The 24,011-nt window shown below is 42.3% G+C and overlaps 1 protein-coding gene across 1 annotated transcript in view; it reads right to left on the bottom strand.

The window, feature by feature from the left end:
- Window positions 1–12,872: 12,872 nt before the first annotated feature.
- Window positions 12,873–24,011, bottom strand: part of LOC114641098 (baculoviral IAP repeat-containing protein 1e-like) — a 13,079-nt gene continuing 1,940 nt past the window's right edge. The window contains exons 3-8 of the mRNA XM_028790226.1: window positions 22,456–24,005; window positions 19,872–20,039; window positions 17,546–17,698; window positions 17,134–17,220; window positions 14,504–14,668; window positions 12,873–13,251 (exon numbers count right to left, since the gene is read on the bottom strand). Coding sequence (XP_028646059.1) covers window positions 12,887–13,251; window positions 14,504–14,668; window positions 17,134–17,220; window positions 17,546–17,698; window positions 19,872–20,039; window positions 22,456–24,005 — 2,488 coding nt within the window. The 3' untranslated portion in view covers window positions 12,873–12,886. The remainder of the gene's footprint in view (window positions 13,252–14,503; window positions 14,669–17,133; window positions 17,221–17,545; window positions 17,699–19,871; window positions 20,040–22,455; window positions 24,006–24,011) is intronic.

The raw sequence follows: 24,011 nt of genomic DNA, 5'->3' as shown, positions 1-24,011 counted from the left end.
CACATCAGGATTTCAGGATCCCAGAAGCAGCCTGACTTTCAGGAGTTCTTACATGAGGATCTCAGGATCACAGAGACAGTTGGACTCAGGAGTTCTGACAATCAAGATAACAAGAGACACAGGCTTCAGTCAAAGATAGTCAGTGCAGGTAGCACTAGAGATAGCCAGATGGCAAAAGGCAAGCTCAAGAACATAAGCAACAGAAACCAAGGTTACTTGGTATCATCAGACACCAGTTCTCGTACCATAGCAAGTCCTGGATACCCATCACACCAGAAAAGCAATATTTGGATTTAAAATCACTTCTCATGATGATGATAGAGGACTTTAAAAAGAACATAAATAACTCCCTTAAAGAAATACAGGAGAACACAAGCAAACAGGTAGAAGCCCTTAAAAAGGAAACACAAAAATTCCTTAAAGAATTACAGGGAAACACAACCAAACAGGTGATTGAATTGAACAAAGCCATCCAGGATCTAAAAATGGAAATAGTGTTATGCCCAGGTCTCGGGCCCTCCAAGAGATCTCAAAGAATTGCCATATCTGCTGTAGGGATACATAAGAGCTCTTTATTTCAAATCCAGGTTTGGACCGCAAGTTGCACAAAGCGAAGTTGTGACTCCATGTCAGGGAGTATAGGGAATATATACAAGCAGGTTACATGGGGGAGGGAAGCAGCAGATAAGGGAAGCGTTAATGTTTTTACAAACCGGTCTCAGCTGCCTGAGAACTCTTAATGGGCATGATTCTCTCTAAGGATGTATGGTTTTTGCTTTTCCCAAGGCCATAAGCCACCTGTGTTGGGGAGTGTTTGGCCATCCATCGGAGAGGGTGCCAGCTTCAGGCGGCATGGAGACTGCTGCACTGTTTTTGTTTATCTGTTCTCAAACTCTTATCATCATTCCCAGGATGTGGGTGCTATTAGAATAAGGATTTGTGGCCTTTGGCGCCAGTGTTGTCTTTTTGGGAGGGGTCAGGTGTCGGGAAGGGGGGGTTTCTATGTGTGCGGGGCTGAGGAGAAAGGGAGAAGTGGTGTGGCTGTGGTGAGCACCAGCCTGCTAGGCTTGTGGGGAACTGCCTAAGCCAGCACTGGGCCTGCACTGGCCTTTTGACTGTTTCTCTCAGCTTCTTCAATAGAAACAATAAAGAAATCACAAAGGCAAACAACCCTGGAGATAGAAAACCTAGGAAAAAGATCAGGAGTCATAGATGCAAGCATCACCAACAGAAGACAAGAGATAAAAGAATTTTATGTGCAGAAGAAACAATAGATAACATTGACACAACAGTCAAAGAAAATGCAAAATGTAAAAACTCATAACCCAAAACATTCAAGAAATTCAGGACACAATGAGATCAAACCTAAAGATAATAGGTATAGAAGAGAGTAAAAAGTCCCAACTCAAAGGGCCAGTAAAAATCTTCAACAAAATTATAAAAGAAAACTTCCTTAAACTAAAGAAAGAAATGCCCATGAACATACAAGAAACCTACAGAACTCCAAATAGACTAGACCAGAAAAGAAATTCCTCTCATCACATAATAATCAAAACACTAAATGCATAAAACAAAGAAACAATATTAAAAGCAGTAAGGGAAAAAGGTCAAGTAACTTATAAAGGCAGACCTATTAGAATTACACCAGACTTCTAACCGGAGACTATAAAAGCCAGAAGATACTGGACAGATGTCATACAGACCCTAAGAGAACACAAATGCCAACCCATGCTACTATACCCAGCAAAACTCTCAATTGCCATAGATGGAGAAACCTAGATATTCCATGACAAAACAAAATTTACATAATCTTTTTCCATAAATCCAGTCCTACAAATGATAATAGCTGGAAAACTCCAACACAAGGAGGGAAATTACACCCTAGAAAAAGCAAGAAAGTAATCTTCTTTCAACAAACACCAAAGAAGATAGCTTCAAAAATATTATTCCACCTCTGATAACAAAAATAATAGGAAGAAACAATCACTTTCTCTTAATATCTCTTAACATCAATGGACTCAATTCCCCAATAAAAAGACATAGACTAACAGACTGGATATGTAAACAGACCCAGAATTTTGCTGCACACAGGAAATGCACCTCAGTAACAAAGACAGACACTACCTCACAGTAAAGGGCTGGAAAACAATTTTCTAAGCAAATGGTCTCAAGAAACAAGCTAGAGTAGCCATTCTAATATTGAATAAAATCGACTTTCAACGAACAGTTACCAAAAAAGATAAAGAAAAACACTTCATACTCATCAAAGAAAAAATCTACCAAGATGAACTCTCAATTCTGAGCATCTATGCTCCAAATGCAAGAACACCCACATTCATAAAAGAAACTTTACTAAAGCTCAAAGCACACATTGCACCTCATACAATAATAGTGGGGGATTTCAACACCCCACTGTCAGCAATGGACAGATCATGGAAACAGAAACTAAACAGAGACACAGTGAAACTAACAGACATTATGAACCAAATGGATTTAACAGATATCTATAGAACATTTCATCCTAAAACAAAAGAATACACCTTCTTCTCAGCACCTCATGGTACCTTCTCTAAAACTGACCATATAATTGGTCACAAAACAAGCCTCGAGAGATACAAGAAGACTGAAATAATCCCATGCATCCTTTGAGATCACCACAGACTAAGACTGGTCTTCAATAACAACAAAAACCATGGAAAGCTCACATACATATGGAAGCTGAACAATGCTGTACTCAGTGGTAGCTTGGTGAAAGAAGAAATAAAGAAAGAAATTAAAGACTTTGTAGAATTTCATGAAAATTAAGACATATCATACCAAACCTTTTGGGACACAATGAAAGCAGTGCTAAGACGAAAACTAATAGCTCTAAGTGCCTACAAAAAGAAATTAGAGAGAGCATACACTAGCAGCTTGACAACACACCTGAAAGCTCTAGAACAAAAAGAAGCTAATACACCCAAGAGGAGTAGACGGCAGGAAATAATCAAACTCAGGGCTGAAATCAACCAAGTAGAAAGAAAAAGGACTATACAAAGAATCAACAAAACCAGAAGCTTTAGTCTCGATGGGCAGAAGACTGACTGGGGAGAATTGCCATGGCAAGGGAGCAAGCATAAAAGACTTAAAGGTCCGCCATGTAAGAATCCAGGAAAGTGGTCCTATGGGCCACTCCCCTGATTGTGTCTGGAGTAGCAGAAATGAAATACAGATTTTAAAAGATGTTAACTCAAGAATGCTGGAGAGGAATGTGTGTTGGCCTCAGGGAAGTTTAGAAGTGCACAGCCATGGAGCTATTCAAGGCATATCAAAAAGTAGCTGGCGTGTGTGTGTGTGTGTGTGTGTGTGTGTGTGTGTGTGTACGTGCGCACATGTGTATGTTTCATTCATTAATCCAGAGCTCTTGGACGGTGCAGAAGAATCCTGTGCACCCTGCTGTGAGCCTAAAGCCAATTAAATATTTACCACTACAGTCTACTTTACAAATAAATGAATGTACTTTACAAAACAAAACAAAAAAGATTAGTTATTACTGTAAGAGATTGAATGCTGAGCCCTAAACGTCATGTCTTTCCTGATGCCCCTCCCCGCCCTGCCTCTGTACTACCAAGGCTCTGGAATATTGTGGAAGATGAAGTAAACAGGATGCAAGAGAGGGATGATGGGGAGGGGTGCTCTGAAATGAAAACCACTGGATTTGATGTGACTATTGCACTCATGAACTCACATCAGCTGTGGTTAATTGCACAGGATCTGCACATAACCAGTCCAGTTAAAATTCTCGTGTGGATGAATGTGTTTTCTGGGTCCCATTCCTCACTGAAGTGCTATAGGCAGTTGATAGCTGCAGGCGAAAGAAGAATCACTCTTTTAAAAAAAAAAAATGTGTGGTCACTGTAGTTTTCCCAAGCTCCAGTTGATGGTCCCATACCCACACTAATGGGCAGCACTAATTGACTTAGTGGGAGATAGATAGATAGATAGATAGATAGATAGATAGATAGATAGATAGATGACAGACAGGCAGATATGTAGATAGATAGATAGATAGATAGATGGTTGGATGGATGGATGGATAGATAGATAGATAGATAGATAGATAGATAGATAGATAGATGAAACATGAAGTTAGGTGTGTACTACAGAGATTCAGTAGTGTTTTAAGAGGAAATAGATGAGATGGTAGGAATTATCATATTTTAATGAATAATAATTTAAAGAATAAAGAAAAATTAATATTAAAAATAACAAAAAAAAGTTTTCATAGAATACTCAGAGAACAGGAAAGAAGCCAGTATGGGCAGACTGAGAGGAAGGCGATATTAAGGAGATGGGGGAAAGAAGAGACAAGGCTAGGACATATATAGGGCACAGATGAGTTTCCACTACTAACTCGGAGAGAGGAGACGATTGAAAAGTGAGGTAGTGACAGGTCATGATCTGACTTCAGAAAAAGCCTTCTGTCTTAATGGTAGAATTATACCGTGGGTTTCAAGGAGGAAAGGAGGCTAATCGTGTGGGATCTAATGTACTTTCCAAGTGGAGCCACCAGGATTTGCAAGTAGATTACATGTAAAACATAAAAGAGATAAACTAATGATAACTCCAAGGATTTTAGTTTTAAGTAACTAGAAGAACAAAGGGAGAGTTCCAAGAGTTGAAAGTCTGCATAGTCTGTCTTAGTTACTGTTCCATTTCTGTGAGCAGACACCATGACCAAGGCATCCCTTGTAGCATTCAACTGGGGCTTTGCTTACAGCTTTACAGGTGTTTAGTCCATGATATTTTTAGTCCCAAAATAGGTGGGAAGCAGACAGGCATGACACTGGGGCAGTAACTGAGAGCTTTACATCTTGATCTGAAGGCAATTAGCAGAGAGAGAAACTGAGACTGGCATGGGTTTTTGCACCTCAAGACCCACACAAGACACATACCCCTCATAAAAGGCTACATCTTCTAATCTACTAACTGTAGACCAAATATTCAAACACATGAACACAGGCTACTCTCACTCAAACCACCAAAGCCATTTAAATGATATTCTTAATTTTAAAAGTGTGTGTGTGTGTATGTGTGCATGTAAGTGCAAGTACCTATGAAGACCAGAGATGGAGTTACAAGTGGGTGGTAAATCCATCGACCTGTGCCCTGAGAACCCAACATGGATCCTCTACAAGGACAATTCTTGATCCCTAACTTCTGCATTAGTTACTATTCTAGTGCTGTGATAAAACACCATGTCCAAAGCAACTTATGGAAGAAAGGGTTTACTTGGGCATTTGTCCCAGAAGGCTAAGAGTCCATCATGGTGGGGAGACATGCAGCAAGCAACAGGCATGGCAGAAGTAAGAAGCTGAAGGTATACATCTTGAACCACAAAGTTGAAGCAGAAAGAGCAAACTGAGAACAGGGATAGGCCTCATGTTCTCAAAGCGCTTCCTAGATCACACCTCCTAAGCTTCCACAAGGAGCACGACCAACTGAAGATCAAAAATGCATGAGCTTAGGGAAAACATTGGTATTCAAAACACCATAGCCACTGACCAACATCTTCAGCACAAAAATACTTTTGTGGAGGAGAAAATAACAATCAAGATTTTGGAGATTTGAAAATAGAAATTTCCATTAGGAAGAACTGACTGTGACTGGAGTATGTCAAGGGCTATGTCTTGGTTAGATTTGGAAGTGGTAAGATAGAGACTGAGAATTTGAAGTCATTCCACTGGATGAGGTGGTCCATGAAGTGCGCTTACACAGAGACAAAGCCAGGAGAACTCAGATCTCCCAAGGAGTGAGAGAGGAGAAACAGCAGAGGGCTGAGTTGGAGCTCTCTGAGGAAAGCAGAAGTGATTGATACCCTAGGAGCAGGTGCTTCCTAGAGGCCAGCGAGGAGCAGAGAAGTTGGCTGCTGAGTTTTGCAAGGACAAGGCAGGAAAGTCCTTCATAATTCCTGCTTCACAGGAAAGTCTGTCAGATATTCAGGATCAGAAGGCCACACATGATGTTCCAATGACTCAGAGAACTTTCTGGGTGACTCTCCAGACACCCAGATTTTGGAACACTTTTATATGTCATTTTTATAGTTTTGAAGCTGCTTGCCTGCACTTCGTGCATATTCAGGTGATATTTCTTTCTTGTCAGGTCTGTGATGAGGTTGAGAATGAAATAGTTATAGTTTTAGATTGAAGCTAAGTTGTGTAGGATTAAGGTCTAAGGTCTAAGATGCTTTTAGATTGGTAATGGCTAATATTTATGATAGAATTTTATTTTGGTACAGAATTCTGAATTCGCCAAGATAGGATAGACAATAGAAGATTTCCTCCAGTGTTGCCAAATACATATGCACTGGAGATTATGAACGTAATCTTACCTGATAGTTCTCATAATTGTTGTTATTGTTTATAGCTTATTGTTATAAGATAAAGAGTCTTTTGTAGGATTAAAAGGAGGAAATGTAGAGGCAATAGCTTATGTACTGTATGGAAGCATCACCTATTTTTAAAGAGCAGAAGGCCTATTAGCTGGGGCAGGAAAAAGGAGGTGGAGGTAGGGAGAAAGGAACTCTGGGATAGGGCAATCAAGGGAGATTCTTCCCAAACTCTGAGGAGACAGACACATGAAACTGAGGAGAGGTAATCAGCCACATGGCACTTACAGAATAGAATAAATGGGTTAATTCAATTATGAGATAGTCAAGGAACAAGCCCATGCTTATGGCCTAAGCATTTATTCATATGCAATTAAGTCTCAGAGTCGTTATTTCAGGAACTGGGGAGTGGATGGAAAACCTCAAGGTCACAGTTTAGTCCATTATTGTCAAGGCAGATAGCATAAAGGCATGCAGGCTGACATGGTGTTGGAGACATAGCTGCAAGTTCTACATCTGAATCTGTAAGCAGCAGGAAGAGGTTGAGACTTTGGACCTGGCTTCTAAAACCTCAAAGCCCGTGCCCAGTGACACATTCCCTCCAACAAGACCACACACCTCCTAATGCCACTTCATTCAAATATGAGTCTATGAGGGCCATTCTTATTCAAACCGCCTCAGTTTACAAAAAAAGAATCTAGGAACTGAGTTAAGCTTCTAAGGATGTGCACAGACATTCAGAGAGGCAGTTGAGACAGAGGTGAGTTTGCTTCTGTTGGCACGGAGAAAGGATTTAGGAAGCAGGACTAGACTGGTATACTTAGTATGTGCTCAGAAAGAGAAGTCTGGAATTTCACTACTTCTTTGTTTTGATTTTTTCATTTTTCCTTTATTTTTGAGATTATGATATAATTACAGCATTTCTCCCTTTCTTTCCTCCTCTTAAAATTTCCCATATATCTATCTCTCCTTGTCTTCTCTCAAATTCATGGTTTCTTTATGCATTGTTGTTACATACATATATGCATATTTGTATACCTTATACATATATTGTTAGATACATTATATACACCATTCACATAGGCATTATACACACATACATTACATACATTATACATATGTTACATACATATATGTACATGTATATACATGATACATATATTCATATACATATATTTCTAAATACAATCTGCTATTTTTGTATAATGTTACTTGTTCATATGTTTTTGTAATGGGTCCTAGACCCTAGCCTAACAAACGATATATTGGAGGCACCACTCAGACTGTAAAACTCAACATGTAGGCCCCAAAACATCTGCCAAAACAGGAATAAAAACCAATAAATCAATCAATCAGTCAATCAAGACCCGGCTCATAGTTCCTGGATCCAAGAGTGTCTAAATGTGCTAAATTGGCTTCTGTAGTTCTGCTCCTGTTAACTTTTCCTGCTAACTAGTCGGTCAACCACGATGTGAGTTTTGTGTTTAAAGACAAATAACAGTGAGGACTGGGAGTGCATGATCTGGGCACGGTCCCCATGTGTGGGGTGTTTAAGTTGGCAATATGGCTCTGTAGGAGAGATTTTGTCCAGTTTGCATGAATGCCATCTTCCTTTACTGCTTGCCTGAGTTCTTTTAGGTCTGAGGCTTGGAGTGGGTACCAGTTAAGTGGTTTAGCTTGAGTGGGGTTGATATTAACTGGGAATGCTCCAGCAGTTTGGGTTTCAAGCTCTATATCAGACTCCTGAGTAGCATGGGAGGCGGGGCTAGTTTTCACATGAGAGTCCCTGAACTTGCAGAGTTGCTGAGTGGTTGAGGGTTGAGTATAAGGGGCTATGGAATTTGGCAGGGTTTTATCTGAAGGTCTCTCATTTTTGCAGCTTGGAGAAGGGGGAGGGGATTTATCTCTCTTTGGTTGGATAGGAGTTGGTGGAGTAAGGGGAGAGGTACTTGAGAGCTCCTTTGGTATTTTAATGGTGCCCTGCCTTTGAGTGAGGGAGGGAGGGGCGGGAGGAGCAGATGGTTTGTTTGGCATTTCCTCCAAGGCATAAAGGGGGAGGGGTGGGTAGATAGATTTTATCTCTCTTATTAGTTGAGTAAGGGCTTCGAGGTCCGAAATAGGGTGATTTTTGGGACCTTGATCTTTGGGTTCATTTGACTGATGGGGCTAGGAGCTGCATTGTTCTCAGCCTGTACAATTTTAGATGGCCCTATACATTGCCGAACCGCGGCTAAGATCGGCAAAAACTCACGAGGAGGTTTTTTATCTCTGTTTTTGATAAGGGAAGCTACTCTGCTCCATGAGTCTGGACTGTAAATATTTTCCTCAGCCATACATGGCGCTATCTGAAGGAATTCCTCCCAAAACCAGGAAGCTTGTTTCTTGGTTATTTTTATTCCATGGGACTTTAGTAGGGCGCATATTTGCCTGGCCTGGGGTGATTTTTTTTATGTGATGTTGAGTTGTCCATGACAGAAAGGAGGAGAAAAGCTTTGTCCAATGGGAACATTCCCTTGGTGCTACTGGAACTGCTGGAGCAGCCCTTGTCCAAATACATCATCTGGCCAGCGACTTCCAGGACAAGCTTGACCAGGCAATGGCCTCTACTACAGACAGCCTCAAATCTCTTCAACGCCAGATAACCTCTTTAGCAGGAGTTGCTCTCCAAAACCAGAGGGCCCTGGACTTGTTGACTGCTGAACATGGGGGGACTTGTGTTTTGCTGGGGGAGGAATGTTGCTTCTATGTCAATGAATCTGGGTTGGTAGAACAAGATGTACAAATGCTCAAAGAGCTCCGGGGGAACCTCCGGGCATGCTATGCTCCCAACACCCCTACCCCTTGGTATTCTAACCCCTTGGTGGCTTGGATTCTTCCCCTCCTTGGCCCCATACTAGCCATTGGAGCTTTACTTCTCCTGGCACCCTGCCTCATTCAGTTTCTAAAGCAACAAATAAGTAGCATTGCAAAGGCAACTACCAAGCGGGTCTTGGTTCAGTATCAAACTGTTCCCAACATTGGAGACACTTATTCTGATGACACCTCTCCTTTATAAAAGAAAAAGGGGGAGTTGTGGGGTGCTGGGCTGGGAGAAGCAGCTGGGAAGCTGGTTGAGCTAGTCTTGAACCCCGGACCATTATCTGGATGGCAGGTGTTCGGCTTTTGCCCCCAGGCCCTGGTTCTTTTCATTCTGCTTCGGCCCTCCACAGCTCCTCCCAAAGAGAGGTCTGTGGCCATCAGTCATGAGGAACAGTGCCTCAGACTCTCCTACATGTAGATGAGGTGTCTCCAAGCTCTCAAACCTAGCCAATAGGCATTATCTGCTGCTAGACCCTAACCCACCCTGAAACTGTATATAAGGGCTCTATTCTGGAGAAGTAAAGGTACGTTCGAGAATCATCCTGGTGTCTGAGAGTCTCTGTCACAAGAGCTGTAACACTAGAGCTGTAACACTTGGAGAGAGATCTGCTCTCCCGGAACCTTCCTGGGGCACCAAGCTGCTTCCTCGCCAGCTAGCTGGCTTCCTATCGGCCCAGCCCAGGCCAGCTCAGCGCTGAGAGACAGGTACAGCACCTGGGAGTAACCGAGCAGTGACAGAGGAGACTTGGGCAGAGGCAGCAGTGGGGGCAGACAATCTCTCCTCCCTGCTCGCACTCTGTACCCTTTGGCCCAGACCTTTCACACCAGGCCTGGCCGGAGACCAACGGACAGTGGAGACGCAGGCAGAGGCAGCAGCAGAGACAGTAGCAGACCCTCCCTGCTCTCTCTCTGTCTTCAGCCAGGAGATCATCGTGGGATACCCTCCGGAACCGTGGACCCACACCCATGCAGCCACTGGTTGGTGATACAGACTTTCTTCCCAGCTTTAAGAGGGCCCATGTGTGTTTTCTGGTGGACCTACCTCACAACATTTTCAGGGCTGACCATTTGGTTTTAGATAACCAACCTGTGTGCTCTTCCATGGGGAAGCTGTTTCCCCAATCTCAGAAACCCTTAGTTGCCTGTAGTTCTTTTTGTAGGGTTGGGGCATCCTGGGATTTTTCCTATCCAGTTTGGCAGTCACTGCTGTCATCTTCGTTCAGATGGTGCTCAGGGCCTCATAAATACTAAGCAGGCACATTATCTTTGAGCTACACCACAAGCTAGAATTTTAATATTAAAAATGGCAATAACACAGACTGTAGGTGTTTCTGCCCTAAGAAGCTTAGCAACCACACAGCTCTGACGTGGGACAATGTTCCATGGGAAGGGTATCCTGAGACATGGGAGCTCAGGAACCATGCAGCTCTGAGGAAGCCTCCTCAGCAGAGGCATGGGAGCTCCCAGGGGAGGGGATCCCCAGTTGAACCATGGAGCTCAAGAGCCTCAGCTCTGCTCCTTCTTCTCTTCTTCTCTGCTTCTTCTCTTCTTTGCTTATTTTCTTCTCAACTTCTTCCAATGAGACAGTTGCTCCGGGCAGTACATTTTATGAAAGAGATTTATTGAAGGTAAGAATCCAGGAGGATGAGGGACAAATCCAGGGATGGCTGCCCTCTGCTCCAGGGAGAGACAGCCAGGAATTGGACAAAGAGCCAGTGTTTATACAGGATTTCTGAGGGGGCTGGAGGGGAGGTTTTGACACCACGGACAGTTCTTGTAGTGGCTTTTCACCAAGGTTGTAGGCTGAGGCAGGAAAGAAGGTGCCGCTACTATGGACAGCTCCTGAAGGGTCGCTCCAACTGAGAAGGGGAAGGAGATGTACCACTGTGGTCAGCTCCAATACAGCTATAGGCTTGAGATGTTGTGGTGCAGCCTGAGATCTTAGAGTGCCATCATTTTGACAGGAGCTGCCAGTTTGGACAACTCCTATGTGACATTTTACTGTGAGGGCCATAGGCTGGTGCAGGAAGGAAGGGCCTGCCACCACTTTGATGGCTTTTGTGACTCACTGCTCAGGGACTGTACAGACAAAAATAGTCCAGAGAGAATGAAAAGTAAAAATGCCTCCCATATAACTCCCTACACATAAACACTGTCTTCTTTTTTTTAATTAAAAACTTATTTTCAGAAATATTTTTTCCTCTGCTTAATGGAGGCATAACTAGCAAATGATAAAAAAGCATATGTATTTGAGGTATGCCAGACAGGTGCAAAATGATTTTTCAATATACATTGTGATGTGATAAATTACTATTATAATTAAGTAAATTAATTGTGTCAGTCAGTGTTCTATTGCTGTGAAGAGACACCATGACCATGATGTCTCTTATAAAGGAAAACATTTAACTGGGGCTGGCAAACAGGTTCAGAAATTTAGTTCATTATCATTATGGTGGAGAACATGGCCGCACACAGGTAGACATGGAGCTGGGCAGGCAGCTGAGAGTTCTACATTTGGGTTGGCAGGGAGCAGTAGGAAGAGAGAGAGAGACTGGGACTGGCCTGAACATTTGAAACTCAAAACCTACTGCAAGTGACTTACAACAAGGTCAAACCTACTCCAACAAGGCCACACCTCCTAATAATGTCACTCCCTAATGACATATTATCATGCATATGAGACTGTGGTGGCCATTCCTATTCTAACATGAAGTTTTTAAAAGTTAGAACCATATATATACCAAAGACCATGAATTCCTAAGAAAATCATAAGGCCATTACAGCACATACAAAATTCTTAAAAACTCTCATAAACAAAAGCAGTTTTCTCTAAGTCTAATATTTTCCTCCCATTGGCAAATAGATGCACAACCACACCAAGACTAATGAATATGCAAAAAGCTCGGCAAAGACTAAAGAGCATCTCCTAGAGAGAGTCAGCTATATCCTGTGGTAAAGTCAACTCTGCTTCCTCATGTATAAGACTGACTCAATCTATAAACAGGCAATGTATATCCTCCACCCAATACTCCTACAATTCTTTGGGTTTACATAGACCAATGTTCTTTCTACTAGCCTTTTCCTGTTGACCTTGGTATTAGAAGTTTCCTTGTATGAACTTGAAGGATGCCCTAGTCTTTAGACAGAAGTATACAAGGACTGAAAAGGCACTGTTCATTGTAGCTCCTAAGTTCAGTGATGAGCATGGAGATTTTCAAAAAATTATTAGCTTTGGGACAGATGAATCAGGGTTTAAGAGCACCTGTTGCTTTTACTGAGGAAGAAGAAGTTGTGGTGACTAGCGTCCAAATGGAGTCTCTAACGACCTATAACTCAAAACCCAGGAGGGCCCAACACACTTTTCTGACCTCTGCAGTTCATGTAGTCCATAGAAATAAATGAAGGCAAAAACACTCATCCATATAAAATGAAAACAAAGGGAAATTTTACCAGCCTCCACAGTTAATAGATACTCTCTAAAAGGATAGTTAGTTATGTCTTTAGTTGTGAGACAGACAGAATCATGCTATGCAAGCCAGGGTGATCTGAACTTCTTGATTCTCCCACCTCAATATCCTAAATGTTGAAGTATAAGTGTGTATAGCTATAGTTTTAGGAAATCAGGTGTTTAGAACTGTCAGTAGCCTTCAGCTGCATCCTTTACTCCAGGACAACAGGAGAGAACGGGACTATCCATTTCCAGAAGATAAGCAAGCGTTTGGACTGAGGGTGTCTTTCCTTCACATCATTAATCACTTTCATGTCCTCTTCATCCAGGAGCCAACTGAGCATCCCGAGCCTGGTGAGGCTGGGCAGTCGGGACACACACTGACCCAGAGCCTTGACAGTGGTGGCCTGAACTTGAATGCATTCTGAGATACGCCTGCAGATGTTCAGCTCTTTCAAGTTTGGCAGGTTATCCAGGGCTTGAAAGAAATTTTTGTATCCTTCCTCGGTAATCTTGTGATTCATGGAAAGGTCTAAGCTCTCGAGTTTCTGGAAACCTCCTCTGGTTGCCACCCTGGCTGGAAAACAAAACACCTAAGAAAACAGAATCTTAAGGGCATCAATAATGCTCACAAGTTATTGGAACTACTCTCAAATCCCAACAATGTAAGTAGGACATGCTCTACACGTTGTTTAGAGATCAAACTTTGAAAGCACTAAACAGCTGCCTGATTGATAGAAAACTACCTGAACAAACAGGAAGAGGAAAGCAGACATTAGGAAGTCAAGCACAGAGAACTGCAGCTGTCTGGGGGAATGTAGACTTCTCTTCTGTCTCATTGGAGGACATAGTTCAAGGCAGAGCCCAGCTAGGGACCAGGGCACAGTATAAGGGACAGAGAAATTGTGTCAACAGTGAGTCCCTTTATGCAAAGAAGGGAAGGTGACAGCCCTAAAAGCTTGTCCTCTTACTGGTTACTGCAGAGACTTCCACCTATAGCTTAGATGGGACTCCCTGGTCACTGAGAGCAGGGCTCTGAAGGAAATGGAGATAGACTCACTGAGTTGTCAATTAGCTTGGGTCCATGACTCTGGAGGTGAAGAGCCAGTAGAGTTTTTGTTTCATTTTTCAGGGTCTAACCACTTTTCCTAATTATGGTGAAGGATAGAGTAGATTTCACTCAGAATCATGATGCAGCTTGAGTGTAGAGACAGAGGCCCTAAGAAAGTGTTTCTCTTGTGTCCTGAATAGGGATCTTCTGTGATAGTCAGTATATTTCTCATTTCCTGAATGAATATATATTCTGGAATATTCTGTGCTCCCCACCAATGGCTGTCCCCTCGTTTTCTTGATTCTTCATGTCACAGTTTATCATTATCTGATGGTGTGTGTAAGTGCAGTTGCCTGGCTGTAAAACTGAAACACTGGCCAAGAGTAAGCGGTCAGCTGTCCATGAAAAGATGGACAGTTACCACACTGAGATGGCTCAGCAGGTGAGGGCCCCTTATTGACAAACCTGAGGACCTGAGTTATTCTTGCCACAACACATGCATTCTCCTCTCTCTCTCTCTCTCTCTCTCTCTCTCACACACACACACACACACACACAACACACACACACAATCTGATTTAAACAAAAAGACACTGTTGACCTTCCCAGTGAGACCAGGATTAATCTACATCTGCAGAAGAACAGGAGAGGAAGCAGGTGATGGTGGAATTGAGGAAGCCTTTGGAAGCCTTTCCAGGTTCTAGAAGCTTGCAGCAGGCAGCTCCAATGACGCCACTGCTTCCACACAAGAGAGCCCTATTCTCTGAGGGAAACTCACCAATTTCAATCACACTGTCATCATCCAAGACGTAGTGAAAGGCGAAAACTCGGAGACATGGAAGCTGCAGGCACTGCTGGACAATAAGTTTGGCCACTTGGTGAATCCCGTCCCCAGTGGGAAGGAGTAGTTCCTCCAGGTTCCTGAGAGAACCCAGAGCCTGGGCTGTGGGAGACACAAGAGAGCCATCCTCGGGAGTTGTTCCATCATGAAAGTCAATGACTTACACAGTCTGTAGTCCAGGAGGCCCCACCTATCACAGGCCTCCTCATCACTGTCCTCTCCAAAAGCAGGAGAAGGGGTCAGCAAACAGCTGCTCCCTGAAGCTCTCTGCTGCTGCTTCCTCCATCCTCCCTCAACCTGTCTCTATCCAAATCCAGGATGCCTATTCCTCTCTACTTTGTCTTCTGAATTGGAGTCCCCCCTGAAGGTCACTCTCCTAGCTGCACAGTGCCTTCAGAACCCTCCCTTCCATTCCACTTCCAGCTGTCACTTCTAGGACACCCACCCTCCTCAGTAAAGCATGATCCACTACTCAGACAGCTTTCTGTCATATACCCTAAGCTCGACAGTCTTTAGATCAAGTGACCACTAGTCTCTACTACTATGCCTTTGTAGAAACTATTTAGAGGACTTTGCAGAATGAGCCAATGTTCTAGACCTATCTTTCACGTTCCACTTTCCAGTTCTGAAATAAAATATTTCTTTACAGACTCTTGTTTCTTTAGAATAGATAGTATTTATTTAGGACTCAAGTCAAGTTCAGGGATTTGGGAGTTGGCTGAGTGATACAGTGCTTGCCTAGAATGCTGGATACCAGGGCAACACACACACACACTCTCACACACAAACACACACACACACACAAAGAGAGAGAGAGAGAGAGAGAGAGAGAGAGAGAGAGAGAGAGAGAGACAGAGAGGAAGGGAGAGAGACAGAGACAAAGACAAAAAGACAGAACGCTGCTGTCTCTATGGGAAGCTCAGGCTTTCCTTATGAACAATACAGTCTGAAAAACATCATTAAGATACAGCTCTGTATGATATATCTGCAGTCTGCCCTGTCCCTTTATTTAACCTGTTAAGAGTAATTTCCATGTAAACTCATTACTTTTTCAATAATTTATTAAGTCAAAAGTATTGGAATTTGTGGCAGGGTAGCACTGGCTGCTCTTCCAGAGGACCTGGGTTCAATTCTCAACACCCATATGCCAGCTCACAACTATCTGAAACTCAAGTTCCTTGGGATCCAACACCCTTCTCACAGACAAACATGTACACAAAACATACATGCACATGAAATAAAAATAAATAAATAAAGCATTAAATAAGTATTGAAACTCTTTATGTACTTATCATGGTAAAAATTCTGAGTCATAGTGCTTCTAAACTGTGTGTGTGTGTCTATGTATGTATATATGTATGTATGTATGGATATGTTCCAGAAACCTTTGGAACAAAAAGCATAAAGCATTTTAGAGTGGATGAGGAACAATGAAGTTACACAGTGACATCATGACCAAATTCTAGCCTAAGAAGTCACTGAGAACATTTTGTTTAATGGGATCAAGCATGAGGATGTGTGGAAGCAGCTTGACAATATACTCGGGGTTGAGATTGAGTGTTGCTATGACATCTTCTTAAGGACCAGCACAGATTGTGCAGCTGACCATCTGTGTTGGCACATTCTACCCACAACTTGTCCAAGTATTTATTACATTTACTTAATTGTGTGTGTTTGTGTGTGTGTGTAACAATATGTGTGTGAAGGTCAAAGAACAACATGCCTAAATCAGTTCTTTCTTTACACTATGTTTATCATAGGAATAAATTCAAGGCTTCCAGCTTGGCATCAAGATTTTGGAATATTCCGAGCCATTTTGCCAGATGTGAAATCTTTTTAAATGATGTCGATGCTGAACATGTACAGACATTGCCACAATGCTTTAGTCCTTGAACAACACAGTGCTGTTTATGCAGCATCTATATTGTACTAGGTATTGTAGGCAATCTAGAGTTGGCTTAAAGAATAGAGAGGATGTGGGGTCATTTGCAAACACTGTACCATTTTATATCAGTAGGGGAGACCCAGAATCAATTGCCATGGATGTTGTACTGGTGGTTTTATGTCAACCTGACGCAAGCTAGAGTAATTTTGGAAGAGTGATCCTCAACTGAGAAAATGCCTCCATCAGACTGTCTTGTGGCACAGCTTGTGGTGCATCTTCTTGATTGATGAGAGAGGACAGCAGCACTTTGGCTGGAACCACCCTGGACAGGTGGTCACGGGTGCTATATAAAAGCAGGCTGAGCCATCCATGAGGGAAAAGCCGGTAAGCAGCATGCCTCTGCTTCAGTTCCTGACTTCCCAAGGTTATAGAGTGTTACCTGAGAGCTGTAACCTGAAATACACCCTTCCCTCTCCAAGCTGCTTTTGGTCCTGGTGCTTTATCACAGCAATAGAAACCCTAGCCCGTAGTCCAGGGACAACCGTTCAAACTTGCTTCATTGTTGGTTGACAGGAAAAGAAAGAAGAAGAGGATGAATAGGAGGAGGAGGATGACATTGAGGACGAGGACAAGGAGGAGACAAAGAATAAATTAAAGAACACTGTTTCATAAACAAACTTACCAAACTTTTCTGATGTTTCCTTATCTGGAAATTGTTGGCCTTTAAGATTCAGCATCCCCAGAGAAACAAAATTTGGCAAAATTGTGACTGGTAAAAGGAAGTAAAATTGAATTAGGTCAGATGCAGGAGAGAAACACTGAAATAAAGAGTATTTCAAAAGTGATCAAAGGTGATATAACATCAAGACTGAATCACTATGACTAAGGAGAGGACACAACTCTGACAATGAAACACGTAAGCTGTAGTTTATGGGTAAACTGCAGTTTCTTAACTGTAGCTCATTCATTGTTGTGAGAGCTCGCTGAGGATCAGATGTTCTCACAGTTCCCATGACATTATTGGCATGTAATTCTCAAGTATTTAATGACTCTGTGCACAGGAACATCTGAAGTCAAAGCTGTACAGTTCTTACCAAAGGACATGGCTTCAAAGCATCGTCCAGAAAACTCAATCTCTCTGAGTTTCTTGCAGGAAGCAAGCACAGCCATGAGAGACTCACAATTCGAAAGGAAATCACATTTCAGATGGAAAACATGGAGATTTGGAGAGTTCTGAATCAATTTAACTGGAAAAGATAAAGGATGTTCGGAAATTAGAGAAGGCTACAAATTTTTAACAAATTGGGTTCTCTACCCATCAGCTGCAGCCACATGGATTAAATGGGCAGTGGCACAGTGGTACAGTGGCACAGTGGCACAGTGGCACAGTGGCACAGTGGCACAGTGGCACAGTGGCACAGTGGCACAGTATCTTGGTGTCAGACTACATTCATTAGGCTTGTGTTCAACTTCCACAATTGGCTAGTGAGCAGATGATCTGGAGATAAGTTCCTGACTCTCTCGATCAGTTTTCTGTTCTCAAATGTCAAATTAAGGGCTTACCACAGAGTAATAATAACCTCAGTCCTAGACATGGTAAACTTCCCCTCAAGTTTTTGGTTAGAAGAGTCCAAGAGATTCCCCCAAACAATACAGGATTTGGCTGTTGTTCTTGGTTTGCTCCCAGAACTTGGAGGTAAGATACTACTGTTAAAGGCACCACATTTCTGACACAGCACTTCGAGGGATCAGAGTAGAACAAATCTGAAAGCCTCTTCCCTGACAACTGGTGCTCTCTCCCACTGCTCGCTCTCTCTCTCTCTCTCTCTCTCTCTCTCTCTCTCTCTCTCTCTCTCTCTCTCTCCCTCCCCCTCCCCTCCCTCTCCCCCCCTCTCTGCCTCTCCCCTTTGTCCACCACTACACACATAAGAAGTAGTAATAAATTTGACACTGAATGGGGAACACATGGAAGGAATTGGAGGAAGGATGGGCAGAAATGATGTAAACATAGCACCAATGCTCGAAATTCTAAAAAACAAAAATGATTTTTTTTTTTTTACAAATAAGGGCTTAGTAAAGCTACCTTCAGCTTTTCACCCCAGTGTCTCTATGTTTGTATACTGCATTTATGGATAAAAATTTTATACAATGTAACATGAAAGGAAGAATAATCCTGTAGCATAAAGTTATGGAGGGTTTCTTTTTTTCAGAGCTGAGGACTGAACCCAGAGCCTTGCACTTGCTAAGCAAGCTCTCTACCACTGAGCTAAATCCCCAACTCATGGAGTTTATTTTTTTATTTAAAAATTTTATTACATGTAATTATTTGTGTGTGTGTGTGTGCTTGTTAACAAATTCCCGAAACTATTTTTTTTTTTTTTTGGTTTTTGTTTTGTGAGACAGAGCCTCATACTGTAGCTCAGACTGATCTTGAATTCACTGGTTTTGAATTTGGGCCTCTCTTCCCCTTTGGTTCTCATGTGCTATGGTTTCAGGTATGGAGCATTATGCCATACTTCAATGGTCTTTGACATGGAACTTCTAGGTTCACTTAGTCTTCAGTGATCCTCAAATCAAGTGGCCTATCATACTTTAAAACATTTTTCCAAATGATGGATTTCATAAACATGGCTTCACAGTTGTCCATCATCCATGAGGCTAGGAAAAATGGGGAAATGTTCAAATTGTTTCCAGTAAAATTTCCTTCTCCCTCAGCAAGCAGATGTGTAAAGTAGTAATGTAAGAATAACTTAAAATCAAAATAAAATAACTCTATAAATAATTTTGGAGAGAAAAATGAAGAAGAAGAGAGGAAGATGAAGATGATGAGGAAGAGGTAGGGAGGAAAATCATGCTGTTTGAGGTAAGCTGGCATGTTCAGCAATGAAGGCCAGGAATATAGCAGAAAGCAACTGCACAGTACCAAGTCAGGGCAGAGGAAAAGTTGCTTCAGAAGAGGAAGAAAGCCCAATTGTCAAGAAAATGGTGCTTGATAAATATGTAGGAAGAACAGAAGGAAAGATTATGTTTCCTTGAATGAGGATGCATAAAAGTTTCATATTTATCACAGCTGACTGCAGGGCTGTGGGTACATAAGCAATGGCCTCCCTTAGCTGAAGAAACTTGAGGAAATCACTTAACATCTTTATGACTAACGTTCCCAGATGCACAGTGACCACAGTCACAGTATCCTCTCTCACACAGTGAAGAGTGAATTATTTGTGAAGTGTTCAGAACAGTTCTTAGCATATAGTAAAAACACAAGATTTACAATAAGTCTCCAAGAAAAGGTGCTGTTCCCACAGTTCATGCTGCCAGGCCCAGGGAAGTTTTAATGAACTCTTTAATGGTTCTAACAATTACTATCCAAGTAACTTTTCCAGCTGAGACATGAACTGGAGATTCAAGCACCATCCTTACCTAGTTTGGAGAGGTCAGACTCCGTGGAGGTTTGGATGGATAACTTCTCTATGTGATGGAGGTTTGGGAACTCTCCAGGAAGCACTGAGAGCACATCCTGTTTGCCATCTAGTCTCACACAAAGTTCTTTCAGGCCCAGGAACTTGTCCAAGTTAGGGAAGAGCTGATCTGGAAAGCAGCACACCGTTCTCATCACCCAAGAGCCCCAAGTGCAAGTTCTCAAGGTGCTGTGATCTTTAGCCATAGTCATACTTCCAAGATGAAACTTCTCAGCATACTAACATTTGTTTAGGAAGCACATCCATGAAGATACTGCGAGCTGCAGCATTTGTTTATCATGGATGGACTCTAGGGCAGCACTTGTACTGGTCTTTAGACTCACAAAAATAACTGACATCTCCCTTACCAACAGTGTGGCAATACCTAATTTTGCACATGCAAAAGAACACTCATCTGGACTCCTGCTTCAACTCATAAGGGATAAAAATTGGATTAATGACACATGTATGAGCTAAAGCCATATAACTCAAGAAAAAGGTAATGTTCAGAATCTTGGACTTTATGATGATGGATCCATAGATACAATCTAAAAAGCAGTAGCAAAAAAAAAATTGGACCTTGAGCAATTGGTAATTAACTTGACTACCTCAAAAGTTAATTATAATTTACATGACTGGGTACAACTGTGAGGCTTTTTTCTCTAAGTAAAAATTCGAATTGGGAAGCTCAACATCTACTTTGGATCTCTGAGGATCTACATTTACTCTGGGCCATACCTTCTCCTGGCAGCCTATATAAAGAACACGAGAAAGAAGGAAGTTCTCTTTCTCTTTCTCTCTCTGCTTGCTCTCCCTCTCACTAGCAAGCCCGTTCCTACAGTGGCATTAGAGCCTCCTTCTTTCAGATTCTGGCATATACTGAAGACCAGCTGAGATACCCAGTCTTATAGACTGAATAACTACTAGATTCATAGACTGTCTATTGGTAGAGTCATTGTTGGACTAGTTGGACAACAGCCTGGAAGCCATTCTAAGAAATTCCCTTTCTGTTTATATATAGATTCATTCTATAATTCTCTACAAGTTCCTCTACTGGACCTCGACTATTAAAGGCCTTATCAAAATTAACAACTGTTCATGCACCAAAACATACACAAAGAGATGAAATATCAGAACATCACAAACAGATGAAATGACAATCTAATCTAGAATGGTAAAAAAATGTTTTTGAACCATGTGACTTATAGCAGGAAGTATTAGAAAATTCAGTGGCCTCCTGGATGCCAGCTCTAAGTTCCTGCACTAATGGTGGCACCTGTGGTGCAAAGATGACCACCAGCTAATGGTTCTGGCACCATGTTGACAGAATTGAGCATTACCAGTGGGCTACCTTGGCACCGCCGGGTGTTCTTATCTAAACAGGCTCTCCAGCGGGGCCACACTAGCCCCATGCCACAGTTGTCCATCCTATGGACAGCTTCCACACCACCTAACAACCAAGTAAATCAAAACTCTAGATGCTTAAAGTCAACCTAGGGGTTTATTTGTCAACAAATACTCAATACACAAGATGCTCACACAATTAGAATTGTTATCCCAATTATCTAACCTTTTGATATAAATAACTACCTGAGACTGCTAGAGATATGCAGATATACGTCTGCTGCCATCTCATCTCTCTCCCATTGTTCCCTCCTACCAACTCCTAGCTCTGCCTCCCTCTTCCCTGTCCAATGGCAGGGCTCCCTCTACAAATACATTGGGCAGGAAATTTCTGCCACAGTGACTGATAAAGGTTTTGATAGATTTATTTTTGTCACTCTACAATGGAACCCAGGGTCTTGCACACGGTAGGCGAATACTCTGTCTATAACATAAGGATTTAAATCCACAATACACAAAGAACTCCTACAACAAAACACCAAAGATTCTGTTTTGTTTTCTTTGAGATAGTTTTATTCCATAACCTTGCCTGGCCCAGACTCATTATATAGCTCAAGCTGGTCTCAAAGTCAGAACAGCTCTCTTCCCTAAATCCTTGGATTCCACAGAGTGCAGGTATGACCCTCCATACCTTGACAAAAAGTTTAATGACAAGAATTCAAGCACACTTGGTACACAGTCACAAGAAGAGTCTCAGTCATGAGAACTGAAGCCTGAACTAGAGGAGAGAGTAATGACTTACTAGACTGTGTCCAAGAAAAGCAAATCAAAAGCAAAACAGGGGTGGAGATGTGGAAAAACTAGAGACTTGCAGATTGCAGGTGGGAAGGTGAAATGAGAGAGCACTCAGAGTAGAGATGATTCTCCAGCATCATTCTACTCAGGATCCACCATTTATCACTAACAAGCAATTAAAGCACACTTAAACCATCATAGAAGATTAAACAATGGTGTGAATGTTTTCCTAGTGTTGTCTGGGTTATTAGAAATCTGTTCTATGATCCAGGGCCTTTCACTGACCCAAAACAGTGAAAGTGTTTAGATGTCTCCTATCAAGGCACATTCATGGCCTTGTGCCTGGGAAGGTTCTTTAATATAAAGCTAAGAATGAGAAAACACAGTGTGAACACACTTGGAAATACCTGGTAACTGATTTGTCCCTGAGACCTCAAGAGACTGCAGGGCAGGCAGGCTGAGAAGCAGCTCCTGTTCTGTTCTGCTGAGCTCCATCCTGGACATGGAGCACTTGGTGACAGAGGTCTTATTCAGCTCCAGAGCTGGGCGGATGCTTTCAAGAAAGCCACTGCTGTTGAGTAAATGGAACTCAATATTCTCTGAAGCTGAGAAGACTTCCATTAGGACCTGGAGCAGTGCTTGATCTGCTGGACCCATGTTGACCACTCCAACTTCCAGTCTAGGGATCTTGGATGGCTTGGGGGTCAGTTTCCAGTACCCTTCACTGATGTCAGGTAGGGCCCTGGGCCGGATATTTACATAGTGTTTTATGATCTCCTCATCTTTAGTAAAATTTCTCTTCCATTCACTTATATGCTCAAAGGCAGATGTGTACTCCTCATCTATAGCTGGTGGCTGTAGGTTTTCAAAATAGGTCTTGAATGAGTAATCTACATGAGATGACATTTTATTTCCATTTATACGAACCTTTAAACTCCTCAACAGTAATAGGCTGTTTGGGTGGTCCTCAAAGTATTGTAAATTCAGTACTCTTAAAGCCAGTGTTCTTCCTCGAAGGAATTGCAAAATGAATGGAGAGCATGCAGCAACCGTGTTGCTTTCATAAGCAAAGTTTAGAGCGATGCTCAATAAATGTTCTGAAATAAATGAAGAGAAAGATTCAGGAGACTCCAGCCACAACCCTCTAACAAACTGCCACCATAGTAAAGTTTCTGGATGGAGCTTCATGTATTCCTCATTTTCAGACATGTTCTCCAGCAGGTCTTTCTCATCCATCAACCGAAGCAAATGAGATGCAACTGGTGGCCCCACCTTTGAAGAAGAGTAGCTAGAGACATACTTCAAAAATACGTTATAGGAGTTTATAGCTTTCAGAGGTGAGTTAATTTGTCTCAAATAATAAAGTCCCAGTTCTTGGTCTTCCTGCCTATCTGAACCCAGGAGTTCAGTCAGCCTCATGGCAGCAAGAAATTCTTGTAACAGAGGACTTAAAAAACGGTAGACGGGTCTCAGTCTCTGGGCAGTGAATTTGCTCATCAAGTAGGTGGTGAGCTCTTCATCTTCATCAACTCCTGCCTCTGCCAGGTCATCACTACTGAACTCAAAGCACGAAGAGAAAAGCCCTGTCAAGGCCAGCTGCCCACATGAGGACACAGTGGCCTGGAGAGGCTCAGCTGTCGCTTTGTGCTTTAAGAACAGGTATCGCATGTAGGACTTGAAAAGTGTCACATCCTGAAAGTCATCCTGGGCAGGTGGATTTTGAAGCCATTCAGTGCAGACTGCTCCCACAAAGAGGGGAGTCTTGTAAATTCCCTGTAAATCTGTATTATACACAAAGAAAATTATAAACTCTTCCACACAGATTATGTTATATGAGAAGAACTTCTTTAATATATAAACAGTGTTATAGAAGGGAAACTCTTTAATCTCTAGACTTGTATCTAGGTATGGGCGGATGTCCCTGACCCTGTTTGTATGCACAGCAATCAATAAGCAGGTCCGT

Source organism: Grammomys surdaster, unplaced genomic scaffold (assembly GCF_004785775.1).
Source record: "Grammomys surdaster isolate TR1022 unplaced genomic scaffold, NIH_TR_1.0 125876, whole genome shotgun sequence".
NCBI classification, from domain to species: Eukaryota; Metazoa; Chordata; class Mammalia; order Rodentia; family Muridae; genus Grammomys; species Grammomys surdaster.
Note: the sequence above shows the minus strand (reverse complement) of the source record. Positions and strands in the feature narration are given on the sequence as shown.